Here is a 19487-nt window from a genome sequence, read left to right as displayed (position 1 = left end):
CCAGGAGAATATTTTTATACACTGAGTATTTAGGATCCAGATTGTACTGTCTGGGAGCATAGTGGGAGCCAATTTGATCATGACTTTCGAAAAGGAAACTGGCTCTAAGCTGCACAGACAATTTACAGGCCTGCAGAGAATGGGGCAGAAAGTTGCTCTTGCAGATGGTCAAAACCCTCCTTTGCTGCAGTTGTACTATCATCTTGTTGTCATAATGTTGATACTTGGGGTTCTGCTGTGCAAAGATATGGCTGTTGCATTTTCTACATTACATCCATGACAACACTTCAGGAGTGCTGCTTTGGCTGTAAAGAGAACCAGGACAACATCCTGAGGTTGTGGGAGGTGCTATGAAAGTGCAGGCTAGTATTTCTTTGTTTAACTTGGATATTCCTCTTGATTATTATCTCGGGCAGGTTTTTCGAAAAGGCGTTTCTCACGCAGTGTTTTTTGTAGCGAGCCGAGGGCACCACGCTGACATTGGCGGCATCACCCCTGGCTCCATGCCACCTCACTCCAAGTTGTTGCAAGAGGAAGGAGCTGTCTTCATTTCGTTCAAGCTGGTGAAGGATGGAGTCTTCCAGGAGGAGGGTGAGTAGGGGCATAGAATCTCTCGCACTGCTCTATTAATGTTCTCATTCAGCTCGGCCCCACTCAATTGAGCAATCACCCCTCAGTGATATAGGAGGGTAGGGGTGGGAGTGAACCAAATCATCCAGCTTCAGTCTGAATTGAGTGACTCCTCCGCCATTTCCTTTCCTCCTATTGCCCTGACCCCTTCAGTGTGTGTGGATGTCTAATAGGAGCCCTCAAATTTGAGAATTAATTCATCAAAAGATTGTCTGCTGCTTTTTCTGTTTTGGTAAATTACATTTGTGCCCTACAGACAAAACTACTGACCCGAAAAGTGGCAATTTCTGTGATAAGTTGCAGTGAGGAGCAGGAGGAGGCCATTCAGCCCCTCAAACCTGTTCTTCAATTCAATTAGACCCATTTACCCAGATAGTGTTTAAATGTCTTCATCCTTTTACCCAACCAAAATCTAGCAGTTCTTATGCTAACCTGAAACATTAACTCTGTATCTCTCTGTCTCTCTACAGATTTGGGACAGACCTGCTGAGTTTCTCCAGCGCTTTGATTTTTATTTCAGAAGTTGATCTATCTCTGTCTTGAAAGTTCCAATTAACCCCCACTGACTTTCTCAGGGGAGAGATTTCCAGATTTCCACTGCCCTCTGCTTCCTGAATAACCTGTGAATGGCCTTCCTTGATTCTAAGATGACACTCTGTAATCCCACCGACAGAACTAGTTTCTGCTTAATGCTGTTGTTTTAATCCCAGCTGATATTAATGTTGGATAAGTCAGATCCCAGAGTGAAACCTTGCTTATAAATCATAAAATTTATTTTTCTTTTGCAATTTGGTTACTGTGGTCGTCAGACATTGAACCTATTCATATGAGGCTGCCAATGTACATTAAAAATAACATAACAAAAAGAAAGCAAAAAAATACAAAAGATGTATAATATGAAACCCATTTTCCCAGCAATATTCTTTACAGACACTCAACCCCAGTGAAGTATCATGCTTTTCCTTTACTTTAAAATTTATTAATCGGCTGATAAATCCGCAAGCAATGTCTATCATCGAATTTATGCACATTCACCAGTTCTGATTCTCTATCTTACCATTTCTTTCCCAGGACAGACAGACCCACGCTAACTCTTTAATGTTTCCTCGCTGAATTCTAACAAAACCTCCGAGCTGCTCTGTGGCCCATCTGTTGGAATGAACCTTTTCTTCTGAACTGAAGCAGCTTCTGCCCTCCACCCTCTCCATTTGTTTCCCTCTGGGTCACAAATCGTAACTGAGTAAGCGCTTCAGCATTATCTGGTCAAGTAGCTTGTCCGGCTAGTTAGCTTAAGTCACATGTCTTCCTGGGCATGCTGTTTTGACCCAATGCTGAAAAAAAATGAGTCTCCGACCCATTTAAAAGGACAAGTCATTTTTACAGAACTGAAAAGGAAAACCATTTCCTTCTCAAACATAAGTTCCCAAATAATATTAATGTATTCCTTCACTACGCGATTGAATTGTTTTATTACCTGAATCCTCTGATCAGATCACCTTTAATCTTTTGCAGTCAAAGGAACATAGGCCTTTCCAGATAAACAGAAATTTATAGTTAGCAGGTTATTATTCTTTCTACTCTTAAAAAAGCAACTGTACTTCGACTCACATCGTTGATTTTTGTCTGAACCTGAAGTCCCTGATTCTCAAGAACCAGTTGGCTCGCCTTTTAAAATGATGGTGAAATCAGCATCATCACCTTTCCAGGATGTGAATACCAGATTTGAGCAATCTTAATGAAAATATTTTGCCTCGCCTTCCCTCTGGGGTATATTGCCAGTGAACTTGAAGATTTGACCTTATGTTATGGACCCACTCAGTAGAAAGAATAAATTCTCATTTTTCACTGTTTCAGAATTTCTCATCATCTCATAAACATTTGCTATGTCACACTCACTTGAATTTAGAAGAATGAGGGGGGGGGATCTCATAGAAATGTGTAAAATCCTGATGGGAATAGACAGGCTAGGTGTGGGAAGAATCTTTCCGATGCTGGGGAAGTCCAGAAGTAAGGGTCGCAGTTTAAGAATAGGAGGTAGGCCATTCAGGACTGAGATGAGGAAGAATTTCTTCACTCGGAGCTGTGAAGTTGTGCAGTTCTCTCCCACAGGAAACTGTTGGGCCAGTTTGTTAGATATATTCAAGAGGGAGCTGGATGTGGCCCTTGGGGCTAAAGAGATCGAGGGGTATGTGGAGAGGGTGGGAGTGGGATACTGAGATTGCACGATCAGCCGTGATCATATTGAATGGTGGTCCCAGCTTGAAGGGCCGAATGGTCTACAATTGCTCCTATTTTTCATGTTTCTATGTTTTTTTTCTTAACCTTTTCTGCTCCAAGGGGAACAGTCCTAACTTTTCCATTTTTCACTCGTGATAGAAATTCCTCTTCCCTGGAGCATTCTGGTAGAAATCCTCTAATGCCTTTTCATCTTTCCCGAAATAAGGCTCCCAGAATTTCATTTTTAATTATTTGTTCCTTCCATGTGGGAATTGCTGGCTGGGCCAGCATTTATTGCTCTTGAGAAGGCAGTTGTGAGCTGCCTTCTTGAACCACTGTTGTCCATGTGCTATAGGTAGATCCACATCGTTGTTAGTGAGGGAATTCCAGAATTGTGAGCCAGTGACAGTGAAGTAATGGGGATATATTTCCAAGTCAGGATGGTGAGTGGCTTGGAGCGGAACTTGCAAAGTGTGGTGTTCCCATGCATTCTGTACAGTTCAATAATAGTAACAAATAGGATTGCATTGTTTTTATTATTCTTTTTGTTGATGGGATGTGGGTGTCACTGGGTGAGCCAGCATTTATTGCCTGTCCTTTCAACTGAGTGTGTTGCTAGGGCATTTCAGAGGGCTGTTGAGAGTCAGCTGCTGCGCTGTGGGTCTGGAGTCACATGTAGGCCACATGTAACACATGCCCTTCCCTAAAGGACATTAGTGAAGCCTATGTGTTTTTACAGCAATCAAGAATGATTTAATGGTTGTATCAGATTTTTTATTCCAGACTTTAATGAATTGAAGTTTCACCGCCCGCCATGATGAGATCCAAACTCATGTCCCCAGAACGTTCGCATGGCTTCCTAGTCCAGTGATGATACCATTATGCTACAGCCTCCCCTTGGAGTCATAGATTTGCTATGATGCAGCATAAGGTTATTTGGCCCATTCTGCCTGCACTGGTTCTTTTACCCAGTGTCATTTCCTGCCATATCCTGAACACCATTTCCATCCAAATAATCATCCAATGCTCCTCTTGAATGCTTCAGTTGAAGCTGCCTCCCCTACATTTCCAGGCAGTGCGATCCAGACCCTAACTACTTGCCGAGTGAAAAGGTTTTTGTCTCTATCACTCCTTGCTTCATTTAGACGTCACATTAAGGCTATTTCCTTTTTTTTTCACTTCTACAAATGTGAAAAGCCACTCCATATCTACTCTGTCTAGCCCCTTCCTGAGCCCCATCCCTCTCAGCTGCCTTCTCTTCAGGGAGAACAGTCTCAACATCTTCAATCTACCCTCATCCCTGAAGTTTCTCATTCCAGGAACCCATCCCAAAAATCACTTTCTGCACTCTTTCCAATGCATTCACATCTTTCCTATAATGTGGGGCCAACACCTGTACACAGTACTCCAGCTGAGGATGAAGAAATGTCTTGTACAAGTTCTCATCATCTCCCTGCAATTGTAATCTCTGCCCTTATTAATAAAGCTCAGGATACTCTCAGCTTTATTAACTGCTCTCTCCCCCTGTCCTGCTACCTTCAATGATCTGTGACATATACCCCCAAGACCCTCTGCTCCTGCACCTCTTTTAGAATTTGCACTCTCTATATTGTCTTCCAATGTTCTTCCAACCAAAGTGCATCACCTCACACTTCTCTACATTGAACCCCATTTGCCTTCTCTCTGCCTCCACCACCAACGCGTGTTGCAAAGTTGAAGGCATATACTGTACCTTTAAGAGAGAGTGAAAACTGAAAGCTGGCAAGCGCCTGTCATGTGACTGACTCGCAGTAACAGAGTGTGCTGGAAAATTGAAAGATATAGCATTTTATTGTAACCTAGATACCTCAGTTTTTCCACAGCAATTCGAATTTAACCAATCAGTTTAAATTCTGCCTCACGATACTAAAACCCAATTAAATTTGAATTTTACTGTTTTCACACCATTGAACTAATGAGACGATACGATGTTTGGGGTATAAAAAAAGCAGGCATTTGAACAGTTAGCCAGAAAGAGCATCAACTGCCATTGAAAGACTGCTATTCACCACACTCTCTGTCAAAGGTCCCTGTTTCACATGAAACATCTTTGCAATAGAAGACCGAAGACGACCCAGGGAGATCTACAAACAGAGGAAGATCGATACTGGCGATGACAGCCACTGTCTGGTTTGGAAAACATCAAGTTGCTGTAAATTTAATAGGGGCTTTATTGTATCAGTATATTGTTAGAGAGTGGGAGATGAATAACAAACCTTTAAGAGAAGGAAGCTTAGAGTTGTAAGTAGTTGTTGTTTAATTTTCATTCTAGTGTTAAAGAATAAAATTGATTTTTTTCTTTAAATAATGGAATTTAGGTAGTTCTCTCACTCATACTTTAACAGATTATGAGGCGAGTTACGCTTTTCTGTGCGTTTGTTAATTAGCAGAAGGGCTTACCACCGTGTCGTAACACATGTCAGTGTCCTTTTCGAGTCCCACGCACAGATTACAATTCTTCCAAGTTTAGTGTCATCTGCAAACTTGGAATTAACCCTCATTAATATCTATGAGGAAAAGCAGGGGTCCCAATACTGACCCCTGACCTCTGCTACAACCTTCCCCTATTTTGAAACCTATCCATTGACCAACATTGTATTGAAATGTAGTCTTCAGCTCCCTCATGTATAAACTGGGACAGTGACAGTATAAGGGACTGCAAGAAGCAAACCTTTCTGGATTGTGTTCAGGAGAGTTTCTTACAGCAGTATTTAGCCAAAAAAAACAAGACAGGATATATTGTTGGACCTGGTTCTTAGAAATGGGGTGGGCACAGTGGATCAAATGTCAATGGGGGAACATTGTGGAGACTGTTGTTACAACCTTTCTGTTAATTAAACCAAACAACCAGAAAAGCTCACCTCTCCTTGTAATCTGTTAAAGTATGAGTGACAGAGAACTCCCAAATTCTATTATTTAAAGAAAATAATATCAATTTCTTCTTTAAGTCTAAAAGTGCACGTTAAACAAAATCCATTCACAACTCTAAGCCTCCGTTTCCCTGAACTGCTTATTACCTGCCTCCAATTCTATAACAATATGCTGTTCTAATAAAGCACTTACTAAAATTACATCAACTTAATTTCAAAACCACATAGCGGCTGTCACCTTCAGTGTCTTTCTTCTTCTGGCTGCAGATCTCCCTGGGTTGTCTTCTTCCTTTTTACTGTGAAGATGTTTCATATGAAAAGGTACCTTTGATAGAGAGTTTTCCTAATTTCTTAGTTCTCTCTAGATGGCAGTTGTTCTCTCTCTCTGATTTTCAAAATGCCTGCTTTTTTATACCCCTAGCATCAGATCATTGGTTCGATGTTGGCAAAACAATAAATTCAAACTTGACTGGTTTTTAGTACTGTGGGGCATAATTTAAACTGGTTAAATTTGAATTATTGTCAAAACAGCAACCAACTCAGGCATCCATTTCACAGCCAAATGTTATATATTTTCAATTTTCCAGTACACTCTGAAACTGCCATTTAGTCATATACACATGCTTGTAATCTCTAAGTTTAGAAAGGCATTCATTCTCTCTTAAAGGCATAGTACACGCCTTCAACTTCATAACACCTCCCCTCTTAAGAAAAAATGAACCATCACAATGAAAAGATGACTTTATGTTTTTCTAATTCTTAATCCCATTACAATGAAATACATAGGCCATTAATCAAAGTTCATATTAATTTCTGCGCACAAGTATATAACATTGGAATCTGTCCAATCTTATCTCTCTTTTTTCCTTTAAGTCTGCAAAAACGTATCTGCTATCACATTTTTATGACCCGCAACATGTACAGTTTGTAAAATAAAAGTCTGTAGCATAAGACTCCGATGAAATAGTCTCATATTTTTGTCTTTAAATCTTTCCAAGAATGTAAGATGATTGTGGACAGTGTACACAACTGTCTTTTGACACATTGTTCATCACATAAACATTAAAATGTTGTAAGGCCAGTACCAAACTCCATTAAGTCCTTTTTGATGGTAGAGTATTTTCTCTGGTGGGTGTTGAGTTTCTTTGAAAAGTAGCCGATTGGCCGTTCAATTCCATTATCATCTTCCTGTAGCAGTGCAGCTCCATATCCTATATCGCTAGTATTGATTGTAACTTTAAAGGGTTTAAAAACATTTGGAACGCTAAATTTCTGTCCATCTATTCTACAAATTACACTCTCTTGGGTAACATGTCAGAAAGAGTACAAACATGTTAATGTCTTACTAGTCCTCTTACACCTAGTTCTATGGAACTTCTGTGGAAACCCCAAGAAAAGTGAAGGAGCTGCAGAAGAATGCAAAGCCTAGGCAAAGGCTGGGTATTGAATTAGTGCCTGATCTCTATAAAGGCTTCGTCTCTGTGCATAATGTTTACTCAGGAAGAACAGGGGGAGAAGGGAAAGAAGTCCTTTACAACTTTCACTAATCCCACTGGCTTAATCTCTTTTACCATATCTTTTCCCAAAGCGCCTTTCTCCAATGACCAGCACTATGATTTCACCCTCCTGGACTTCACTTTTCAACTGTAGTAAACTATTACCAGTGTGCTTTACTCGTTATTTTGTAGTGTAGGATCTTCCCTTCTCCCAATTTCTATCCCCCACAGGATGAAATTCTTGCTGGAAGCTAAACTTTGCCTTAGGCACCAATACATATTCATCTGCCATCTCAGCCACTCTTCTCATTTCTTGAACTTTCTGTTCATCCACATGAATTCTTCTCATTTCTGGAAGTGAGTTTTTAAACTCCTCCAGCAGAATAATCTCTCTTCGAGCGTCATTGGTCTTATGTATTTTTAAGGCCCGCACCATCTATAAAATTACTATGTTTAATTCTTTCGAATTCAACATAAGTCTGACTTGGTTCTTTCTTTATGTTTCTGAACCGCTGTCTATATGCTTCTGGTACCAATTCATAAGCATTCAAAATATCCTGTTTGACATCTGCATAATCTCTTGACCCCTCACCTGACAGCGCGGTAAATAACTCACTAGCTCTGCCACCAGCTTAGTCTGAACCACCATTACCTACAAGTTCTCTGGCCACTCCATCTGCCTAGCCAATTTTTCAAATGAAATAAAGAAGGCTTTGACATCTTTCTCATCAAAAGGTGGCAATATTTTAACATATTTGTATACGTCACTACCTTCTGTCTTCATTTCCATCCTGTTAACTTGACTTTCCTGACTAATTCACGACTTATGAAGTTCAAATTCTCTCTCCCTTTCTCTTTCTGTTTCTTCTCTCTTTCTTTGATCAGCCAAGAACCTTCTCTTCCTTTCTTTTCCCTCTTTTTTTCTTCTCTCTCTTTCTTCTCTCTCTCTTTCTCTTTCTCTCACTCTTTCTCCTCTCAAGGTTCCTTCTTTCCCTTTCTTTATCTTCTAATTTCATTTGAGTCATCGAGTCATAGAGGTGTACAGCATGGAAACAGACCATTCGGTCCAACCCGTCCCATGCCGACCAGATATCCCAACCCAATCCAGTCCCACCTGCCAGAACCTGGCCCATATCCCTCCAAACCCTTCCTATTCATATACCATCCAAATGCCTTTCAAATGTTGCAATTGTACCAGCCTCCACCACTTCCTCTGGCAGCTCATTCCATACATGTACCACTCTCTGTGTGAAAAGGTTGCCACGTAGGTCTCTTTTATATCTTTGCCCTCTCACCCTAAACCTATGACCTCTAGCTCTGGACTTCCCCACCCCAGGGAAAAGATTTTGTCTATTTACCCTATCCATGCCCCTCATAATTTTGTAAATCTCTATAAGGTCACCCCTCAGCCTCCGACGTTCCAGGGAAAACAGCCCCAGCCTGTTCAGCCTCTCCCTATAGCTCAAATCCTTCAACCCTGGCAACATCCTTGTAAATCTTTTCTGAGCCCTTTAAAGTTTCACAACATCTTTCCGATAGGAAGGAGACCAGAATTGCACACAATATTCCAACAGTGTCGTGTACAGCCCACAACATAATGTCCCAGCTCCTGTACTCAATACTCTGACCAATATCAGAAAGCATACCAAACGCCTTCTTCACTATCCTATCTACCTGTGACTCCACTTTCAAGGAGCTATGAACCTGCACTCCAAAGTCTCTTTGTTCAGCAACACTCCCTGGGACCTTACCATTAAGTGTATAAGTCCTGCTAAGATTTGCTTTCCCAAAATGCAGCATCTCACATTTATCTCAATTGCAATTTAAATCTTTTTAACTCTACCTCACTTATTTGTTTCTCTGATCCACCTCCTTGCCTGACCAACCCCACTACAATTTCAGTGTTCCTTTTGTCCCTGGTTGAACACAATTCTAACCTATTTGCTAGTTCTAAAAGTATGGCCTTCTTCTGTCTTTCCAAACTTTCCTGGCAAATTTGGGAAGCATCTTCAAACTCCAGAACCTCTTTAGCAATCTTAAGAGCTATTTCCCTCACTTTTAATTTAACCAATCACAAGTAACCAAAAATAAACAATTTTTTTTCACCTAGTTTTATTTAAAGATCTAAAACACCATTCGGCAAGTGTTTAAATCTGCTGCGACCTTTCATACCCCAAATGTGTTCAAATCTGTCCAAATCTCAGACTGGATCTGTCTAAACCTGTCCAAATAAATCCAAATCATGGACCCAATCCCCCAAACTGTTGCAACAGGTCAGTGAATCCTTAAATCAAACATCCAGAAAAACTCACCTCGCCTCATAAAATATAATTGACGGAGAACTCCCAAGTTCTATTAAAAGAAAATCATATCAATTTTTTTTTAACCTAGAAGTGAACATTAAACAACAACTATTCACAACTCTAATCCCCTTTTCTCTTAACTATTTATTACCTGCCTCCAACTCTATAACAATATGCTGTTCCAATAAAGCGCTTATTAAAATTACATCAACTTAATTTCAAAACCACACAGCAGCTGTCGCCTTCAGTGTCTTTCTTCTGGCGGAAGATTTCCCTCTGTCATCTTCTTTCTTTTTACTGTGAGTATGCTTCATATGAAAAGGACCCTTTGATAGAGAGTGTTTCCTAATTTCTTGGCTCTCTCTAGATGGCAGTTGCTCTCTCTCTCTCTCTGATTTTCAAAGCGCTTGCATTTTTATATCCCTAACATTGGATCATCTCATTGGTTCGATGTTGGCAAAACAATAAATTCAAACTTGATTGGTTTTTAGTATAATTTAAACTGGGTAAGTTTGAATTATTGTCAAAACAGCAACCAATTCAGGTATCCATTTCACAGCCAAACGTTATATATCTTCACTTTTCCATTACCACTCTGAGACTGCCATTTAGTCATATCCACATGCTTATAATTTCTAAGTTTAGAAAGGCATTCATTCTCTCTAAAAGGTACAATACACGCCTTCAACTTCATAACACGGCGATCATTGCTTCATGTTTGTTCTTCATTCATTTACAAACCTAAATGACTGATACGATTTTGCAAAACCGTGCCATCTGTCATTTGCAGTGTTTCCTTATCATTTGTTCTGGAGTAATCAGTCAGTTCATGTATTGCCGCTATGAACTCTACCAGACATACTGCTGCCCATTTCACTAACCTGCCTGTGCTTGCCTTTATTGAACCCTGTGTCTCTTGCAGCTGTTACTGAGGCTCTCATGGCCCCAGCTCAGATCCCAGGCAGTAGCGGGACACGCAATCTCCATGACAATCTGTCAGATCTGCGGGCACAGGTAGCAGCTAATCAGAAAGGGATCCAGCTGGTCAATGAGCTGATCGATGTGTACGGGTTGGACGTGGTCCAAGCTTACATGGCCCACATTCAGGTAGGCCTTCAACAACCCTGACCATTTGCAGATTGGGCCCCAGAAATGCACTTGGTTTGTGCACACGGGTACATACAAATTAGGAGTAGGCTACTCTGCCCCTCAAGCCTGCTCTGCCATTCAATAAAACCATAGATAATAACCTTATCTCCACATTCTGATCTAGCCCCAGTAATCATTTACTGACCATCAACCTAAATACTATAATTCCGCCCTGCCCCATATCCTTAGATCCCTTTAATCACAAGGGTTAATATCCACCTCCCTGTTGAGGGAGTGCTGCACTGTCGGAGGGTCTGTACTGAGGGAGTGATGTACTGTCGGAGGGTCAGTGCTGAGAGAGTGCTGCACTGTTGGAGGGTATGTACTGAGGGAGTCCCGCACTGTCGGAGCGTCAGTGCTAAGGGAGTCCCGCACTGTCGGAGCATCAGTGCTGAGGGAGTCCTGCACTGTCGGAGCCTCAGTGCTGAGGGAGTGCCGCACTGTTGGAGGGACAGTGCTGAGAGAGCGCTGCATTGTCGGAAGGTCAGTACTGAGGGAGCACTGCACGCAGTGTTAATAACTCTTGAATGAGTTGCTAAACTGAGGTTTCACATGCCTCAGGTGGATATGAAAGTTCCCTAAGCTAGTGTTACGATAACAAACAGGGCTTTCTAATGTCCTAGTCAATATGCATGTAATAAAATATTAGCTGCTTTTCATTGAATTGCTGCTTTGGGATCTTGCTGTGTACAGTTTGGCAGCTGCATTACTTGCGATACAGTTGTTACCACACATGACAAAGAACAGCCTCTGTGGTTGTAAAATACTGACCAATGTCCCAAGGTCCATAATCTGTGCTGTAGGAAATAACATTTCTTTACACTTTGACTCACTGGCCATCTGTTCATCCGACAGAATAATGCAGAGGTTGCTGTGAAGGAGATGCTGAAGAAGTTTGCCCATCGATGTCAGCAGAGAGATGGACAACTGGAAGTCCATGCTGAGGACTACATGGATGATGGCACTCCAATCAGACTGAAAGTGAAAATCAATGAGGCAGAGGTGAGATCTGTCTGTCTTGTCAGTTTACAGTTTGTCCTGTGAGATAATGTCGCTATGTGCCCTTGACCTGAAGAGCAGTCAGAGAGTCAGTGCTATGGGGAGACTGTCCTTCATGTCAAAACTATGCTGGTCCTTTGAAAGATCTACAAAACCATTAGTCATGGGTGCAAAAGTGGCCCCTTACTCTGAGATGATGCCTTCTGGTCCCAGACTCTCCCAAAAGGGAGAGTCTGCATCTCCCCTTTGGCCTATTGCATCTACTCCAGCATTCAGTGTGATCATGGCTGATCTGATAATCCTCAGCTTCACTTTCCGGCCTTTTCCCCATAACCTTTAATTCCCTTCCCAACTAACAATTTATCTCGGCCTTGAATATGCTTAGTGATCCAGCTTCCCAAGTCCTCTGTGGTAAACAACTCCACAGATTCACTTGGAGAGAAGAAATTCCTCCTCATCTCTGTCTTGACTAAGTAGTCCCTTACTTTGAGATGGTGCTCTTTGGTCCTAGACAGCTGATGGGGAAACAGCCTTTCCACATCTACCCTGTCAAACCCCCGAAGAGTTTTATATGTTTCATTAAAATTGTATATAATTCTTCTAAATTCCAAAGAATCTATTTGTTTCATCCCAGCTCCAACTCATTCTTCCATCCCAAGTATTTTTCCAATTCCCTTTGGAAAGCTCAGCTGGATCTGTTTCCACTGTTGATGGATACAGAACTGGCTCAGACATAGAAGACAGTGAGTGGAAGGGTGTTTTTCTGACTGGCGATCTGTGGTCAGTGGTTCCACAGGGACCCCTGTTGTTTGTGATATGCACTTTGATAGGAAGACTCAAAAGGCAGACTATCTTTGAAATGGAGAGAGTACTTAAGAAGGGATATTGAATCTTGGGCTTTGTTGCTTGGGGTTTGGAGTTTAAAACCAGGGAAGTCTTGTTACAGCTGCACAGGTTATTGGTCAGGCTGCACTTGGAGTACAGTGTACAGCTTTGGATCTACTGCCATTGGAGGCAATTCGAACAGATTCACTCCACTGATTCCTGGGGTGAAGGGGTTCAGTTATCAAGACCAGCTGAAAGGTTAGGGTTTTATTCTTAGGGTTTAGAAGAATGGGGGGAGGATGATCTTATTGAAATGTACAAGATTCTGAGGGAGATTGACAAGGTAGGTGTTGAGAGATGTTTCCACTAGTGGCGGGGGCGGGGGCGTGGGGAATGGTTCTCAAACTCAGGGTTATAGTTACAAAATAAGGGGATGCTCAGTTAAAACCAGGATGCAAAGGTTATAATCCAACAGGTTTAATTGGAAGCACACTAGCTTTCGGAGCGACGCTCCTTCATCAGGTGGTAGATTTTTAACTTTGTACACCCCAGTCCAACACCGGCATCTCCAAATCAAGGATGCAAAGGAATTTCTTCTCCCAAAGGGTAGTGAACACTTGGAATTCTTGACCTCCGAGGCTAAATCACTACAAGTATTTAAAAATAAATATCCCATGGACACAATAACACATGTATTCACCTTGTCACTAACTTTCACGTACTGCACACTGACTGCATACACACACATACTCACACAAAGACCTGCTTGCTCAGTCACCTTGTCCACACTGATTATCACAGTCCAGAGACTTGCCCCCTTGCGGCTCAGACTGGAAAGAAACCTGAGGACTTTCCGCAGTCTGTGTGCCAAACAGTCTGACTTCTTCTGAGGTTATTTGTTATTTCTTGCTGTCTCCTTCTCTTCAACTCCCTCTCTGACAGGGTACTGCTGTATTTGATTTTACGGGCACCGGGCATGAGGTATTTGGGAATTGCAATGCCCCTCGCGCCATCACCCTCTCTGCCCTCATCTACTGCCTCAGGTGTATGGTGGGACAGGACATACCTCTCAACCAGGTACGTGTAGCTGGACATGAGAGGGGAGTGAGCAGAGTTGGGGGGAAGGGAGGGAGCAAAGTCGGGGGGGGGGGGGGGGGGGGGGGGGGGGGAGGGGAGTGACCAGGGCAGGGATGGTGTAAAGCTATCAGCTGTGGTTTCTCAGGACTCAGAGTAAATTGCTGGGATTGGGTGAGAGCTCCCTGGTGTGGATTATCAGGGAGACGGGTGAGTGTGGTTTCCTGAGTGTGGGATATCAGGTTTGGTGTGAGCTACCTGGTGTGGGTCATCAAGTTTGGCGGTGGGTGATAGATTGTGGGTGATAGTGTGTTACTGGTTGAATGTTACAGTGTGGCTACAGTATGACCGTGATTATCAGGTATGGGTGTACCTGGTGTTACTGGGTGTGGGTATGGGTTAGTATGGGGGCTACAATATGACAGTGATCATCAGGTATGGGTGTACCTGGGGTACCCGGCTATTACAGGGTGTGGGTTACAGTGTGGGGGTTACAGTATGACAGTGATCATCAGGTATGGGTGTACCTGGGGTTACTGGCTTTTACTGGGTGTGGGTTAGTGTGGGGTTTATAGTATGACGATGATCATCAGGTATGAGTGTACCTGGGGTTACCAGCTGTTACTGGGTGTGGGTTACAGTGTGGGGTTTATAGTATGACGATGATCATCAGGTATGAGTGTACCTGGGGTTACCAGCTGTTACTGGGTGTGGGTTACAGTGTGGGGTTTATAGTATAACGATGATCATCAGGTATGAGTGTACCTGGGGTTACCAGCTGTTACTGGGTGTGGGTTACAGTGTGGGGTTTATAGTATGACGATGATCATCAGGTATGGGTTACCTGGGGTTACCAGCTGTTACAGGGTGTGGGTTACAGTGTGGGGTTTATAGTACGACGATGATCATCAGGTATGAGTGTACCTGGGGTTACCAGCTGTTACTGGGTGTGGGTTACAGTGTGGGGTTTATAGTATGACGATGATCATCAGGTATGGGTTACCTGGGGTTACCAGCTGTTACAGGGTGTGGGTTACAGTGTGGGGTTTATAGTATGACGATGATCATCAGGTATGAGTGTACCTGGGGTTACCAGCTGTTACTGGGTGTGGGTTACAGTGTGGGGGTTACAGTATGACAGTGATCATCAGGTATGGGTGTACCTGGGGTTACCAGCTGTTACTGGGTGTGGGTTACAGTGTGGGGGTTACAGTATGACAGTGATCATCAGGTATGGGTGTACCTGGGGTTACTGGCTGTTACTGGGTGTGGGTTAGTGTGGGGTTTATAGTATGACGATGATCATCAGGTATGGGTTACCTGGGGTTACCAGCTGTTACTGGGTGTGGATGATGTCACAGCGTGGGTTTCCTCCTGGTGCTCCGGTTTCCTCCCACAGTCCAAAAATGTGCAGGTTAGGTGAATTGGCCATGCTAAATTGCCCATAGTGTTAGGTGAAGGGGTAAATGTAGGGGAATGGGTCTGGGTGGGCTGCTCTTCGGCGGGTCGGTGTGGACTTGTTGGGTCAAAGGGCCTGTTTCCACACTGTAAGTAAGCTAATCTAATTTAATCTTACAGTATGGGGGTTACAGTATGACAGTGATCATCAGGTATGAGTGTACCTGGGGTTACTGGGTGTGGGTTAGTGTGGGGGCGACAGTCTGACAGTGATTATCACGTATGGGTGTACCTGCTGTTACCGGCTGTCACTGAGTTACTGGGTGTGGGGTGTGAGTTATTGGGAGTCACTGCCCTGACTGCGATTAGTTGCTCAGTAGAAGCTGTGCTCTTTGTTGACCTGTGCTGTCAATGGCAGGGCTGCCTGGCTCCAGTGAAGATCATCATCCCAAAGGGATCCATTCTCGATCCATCAGCAGATGCTGCAGTTGTGGGCGGTAACGTGCTGACATCACAGCGAGTCGTCGATGTCATATTTAAAGCATTTGAGGTTTGCGCAGCCTCACAGGTGAGTGTTGGAGTGAGTGTTTGAGCTGACTGCATCAGAACAGAAACAGCTGCTTTCTCAGGATTCTTGCACAGGGTGAGGCAGGCAATGAGACCATCGTCTCATCTTGGTCTGGTTCAAACACAGGTCCCTGTGCTAGAATGGGGGGGCTAATGGGATTCTGAGACAGAGGGCAAACAAGCCAAAGGGGAACATTTAGAGCCAGGGCACCAGTGCCACAGTCTCTAAACTTTAGGAGAACGAGGTTGAAACTCATGGAAAAATGTAAAATTCTAACGGGACAAGACAGGGTAAACTCAGGAAGGATATTCTCATTGGGGCATCCAGAACCTGGGTCACAGTCTAAGGGTTAGGACTGAGATGAGGAAAAATGTTTTCACCCAGAGAGTGGGGAGCCTGTGGGAGTCTGTGGTTGAGGCCAAAGTATAGAATGTTTTCAAAAAAGAGATAGATACAGTTCTCAGGGAGAAAGGAGTTAAAGGGCTTGCGAAGAAAGTGCTTCCTCTCCATGGTCAGTATATCAACAATTCTACCTCTAGCCCATGTCTGTCTAAGTAATGCCTCTCTCTTCCCCCAATGTGCCTTATTCCCTTTCTCCTTTGTTACCTCATTCCATCCATCTCCTTCTCTTCCTCCCAATGCCTCTCTCTGTCTCCGTCCCACCCTCCCTGTTTCTTGTTCCCAGGGCTGCATGAACAACATTACCTTTGGTAATGAGCGAGTGGGTTACTATGAGACAGTGGCTGGAGGGTCTGGAGCAGGTCCTCACTGGGATGGACGAGGAGGGGTTCATACGCACATGACCAATACCCGGATCACAGACCCTGAAATCCTGGAGAAAAGGTACAGTTCCCAAACCAAACATTGTCACTTGTTTCAGAATCAACCCAGACCAGGCCAGAATGTGAGGTAAATTCTTGTTATGGTAATTTATTCATCACTTTTATTGACGTTGGCATTTTAATCTTGATTGGTTCATAACAGAACCAGACTCAGAGTTCTGATTTGCTGTGGAGGGATTTGAACTATCATTCTCTGGGTTACCGGCCCAGTAACAGAATCCCAACATTGCTGGGAACATGCATTTCTGCCTTTGGTTTGTGATTTCCATTAGTCCTTCTTGGATTCATTCCCAGATATCCCGTCATCCTGAAGAGATTTGAACTGAACCATGGATCAGGGGGCCAAGGTCACCATCCCGGGGGTGACGGGGTTATTCGGGAGCTGCTGTTCCGAGAGAGAGTTGTCCTCTCCGTGCTAACAGAGCGACGAGCGTTCTGCCCCTATGGACTAAACGGTAAGAAGTAAAGAAACGTTCAAATGGGTTAATGGAGAAGAACGTTACAGCAGACCCTGCAATCACACCCACACCCTCACACCCACACACCCACACTTCCTCACACACACAGACACAGACACACTCACGCACACATAGACACGCACAGACAGACACACAGACACACACACAGGCATATACCACACACACATACATACAGGCATACACACACAGGCATATACCCACCCACCCACACACAGATGCGTGTGTACATATACACACACACACATACACACACAGGCATATACCACACACACACACACACACACACCTCCGCATGTGCACACACATACAGGCACACACTGATATACACACTCAAATACAGTAACACACACACACATACACACACATTCTCTTGAATACTGTAACACATACTGTCTCTCGAATGGCCTACCTCCACATGAAGTTCTCATGTTCTTGAGACATGATGTGGGGTTAAGGAGTATGGTGAAGTTGAGAGATATTTTGGGAGGTGGAGATGAGGGGCAATTTGGGAGGTAGGGAGGTAAGCAGTAATTAGCAGTGGTTTCCAGACAGAGCCACATCCATTCTCCGGTATGTTTAATCCTGGTTTCAATGCTTTCTGCAGGAGGGAAGCCGGGAGCCAGAGGGCTCAACCTGCTGATCCAGGCGGATGGGAGGACCATCAACCTTGGAGCAAAGACGTCTGTCACTGTTAGTGCTGGGGTAAGGGAACAGCTCGTTCAGAAACTCTCTCTCACTGAACTGCTCACACCTCTCCACAACACTGAACTCTGCATCATTTCACACACATTGCACCACCTCTTCCTCTCTGACATCAAGATCACTTTCTCTCTCTTTCACTCACAATCTCTCTCTGCCATCACAGACTCACATTCTTTCTTTTTCACCTTCACTCTCTCTCTCCCTCAGCCATCACCGACTCACTGTCTCTCTCTCTCTGTGTCACTCAGTCTCAGTCTCTCAGCCATCACAGATTCACTGTCTGTCTGTCTATCTCTCTCTCTCTCTCTCACTCTCTCAGCCGTCACAGACTCACATTCTCTCTTTCTTACCCTCACACTCTCTCGGTCATCATAGACTCTCTCTCTCTCTCTCTCTCTCTCTCTCCCTCCCTGTGTGTCACTCAGTCTCAGTCTCTCTCAGCCATCACAGATTCACTGTCTGTCTGTCTGTCTGTCTCTCTCTCTCTCTCTCTATCTCACTCTCTCAGCCATCACAGACTCACACTCTCTCTTTCTTATCCTCCCTTTCTTTCTCTCTCGGTCATCATAGACTCTCTCTCTCTCTCTCTCTCTCACTCTCAATCTCACTCATTCTCACTCTCTCTCGGCCATCACAGATTCACTGTCGGTCTCTCTCTCTCTCTCTCTTTCTTTCTGTGGTTCAGGACACTTTCCTGTTGCTCACGCCCGGAGGGGGAGGTTGGGGCTGGGATGAAGATGTGACAGCCAGTTGTGAAAATTTGCCAAGATCGGAGCCGGTGAAGCAGAGATCTGGAGTTTCCTTTCCCGAACGGGGAAGTGTGTTTGAATATAGACTGTCCCAAGAATCGGTGTGATCAAGATCAACTCGAGACTCCAACAAAATACCCCTCCCTCTGCCATTCAAATTCCCGGTTATTTCAGTAGAGCACAGGAGACAGAGGGAGACTGATTCCCCTTCTTCACTTGCTAGGTCCCCAGACATCAAGTCCCAGAAACAGGGGTGGTGCCAGGTTTCTGTGGGATCTTTCTCTCCCTCTCCGTCCATTCTTCTCTCCCTCTCCGTCCATCCTTCTCTCACCTGACTGCGCACAATAAGAATGAAAAGTAATTGCCTCAGGAGATCCCGAAGCACTTTACAGCCAGCAGCAATACTTTATAAAGCCTTGTCATTGTTGCAATATAGGAAACTCAGCAGGTAGTTTGCACACAAGATCCCACAAAGCACACTGATATAAATGACCAGAATTCACCTTTATTTCCTGTTGAGGGATAAAGATGCTGAGACGAACTCTTAACACTCAAGCGAAATATTGCGGATGCTGGAAATCTGAAATAAAAATAAACAAGAATTGCTAATAACACTCAACAGACATAGACATAGGAGCAGCAGCAGGCCATTCAGCCCATTGAGTTTGCTCCACCATTCAATGAGATCGTGGCTGATCTGATAATCCTCAAATCCACTTTTCTGCCTTTGTCCCAGAACCACTGATTCCCTTCCTGATTAAAAATCTGTCTATCTCAACCATAAAAATACTTAAATATTCCACAGATTCACTGCCCTCCAAAAGAAGAAACTCCCCGTCATCTCTGTCTTAAATGAGCAATCCTTTATTCTGTAATAATGCCCTCTGGTCCTCAACTCTCCCACGAGGAGAAACAACCTTTCCACGTCTGTCCTATCAAGTCCTCTAAATATCTTGTACGTGTCAATGAGGTCACTTTTCGTCATCCAATCTCCAATGAGTACAGACCCAATTCACTCAACCTCTCCTCATAAGACACTCCCTGTCTGGAGTCAGCTGAGCGAACCTTCTCTGAACTGTCTCCAATGGCAGAATATCTTTTGTTAAATATGGAAACCATAACTGTTCACAGTATTCCAACTGTGGTC

General features: G+C 43.7%; 1 protein-coding gene across 2 annotated transcripts in view; it reads left to right on the top strand.

Annotated features, from left to right (window-relative positions):
• oplah (5-oxoprolinase, ATP-hydrolysing) overlaps nucleotides 1–18859 on the top strand; it is a 58967-nt gene extending 40108 nt beyond the window's left edge. For both annotated transcript variants that reach the window (XM_072576483.1, XM_072576484.1), the window contains exons 20-28: nucleotides 417–591; nucleotides 10478–10662; nucleotides 11560–11706; nucleotides 13471–13605; nucleotides 15419–15568; nucleotides 16254–16411; nucleotides 16705–16865; nucleotides 17494–17591; nucleotides 18277–18859. In XM_072576483.1, coding sequence (XP_072432584.1) covers nucleotides 417–591; nucleotides 10478–10662; nucleotides 11560–11706; nucleotides 13471–13605; nucleotides 15419–15568; nucleotides 16254–16411; nucleotides 16705–16865; nucleotides 17494–17591; nucleotides 18277–18447 — 1380 coding nt within the window. In that variant the 3' untranslated portion in view covers nucleotides 18448–18859. The remainder of the gene's footprint in view (nucleotides 1–416; nucleotides 592–10477; nucleotides 10663–11559; nucleotides 11707–13470; nucleotides 13606–15418; nucleotides 15569–16253; nucleotides 16412–16704; nucleotides 16866–17493; nucleotides 17592–18276) is intronic.
• The last annotated feature ends 628 nt before the right edge of the window (nucleotides 18860–19487 follow it).

This window comes from Chiloscyllium punctatum, chromosome 8, assembly GCF_047496795.1.
Source record: "Chiloscyllium punctatum isolate Juve2018m chromosome 8, sChiPun1.3, whole genome shotgun sequence".
Lineage (NCBI taxonomy): Eukaryota > Metazoa > Chordata > Chondrichthyes > Orectolobiformes > Hemiscylliidae > Chiloscyllium > Chiloscyllium punctatum.
This window is presented reverse-complemented; position numbering and strand designations above follow the sequence as displayed.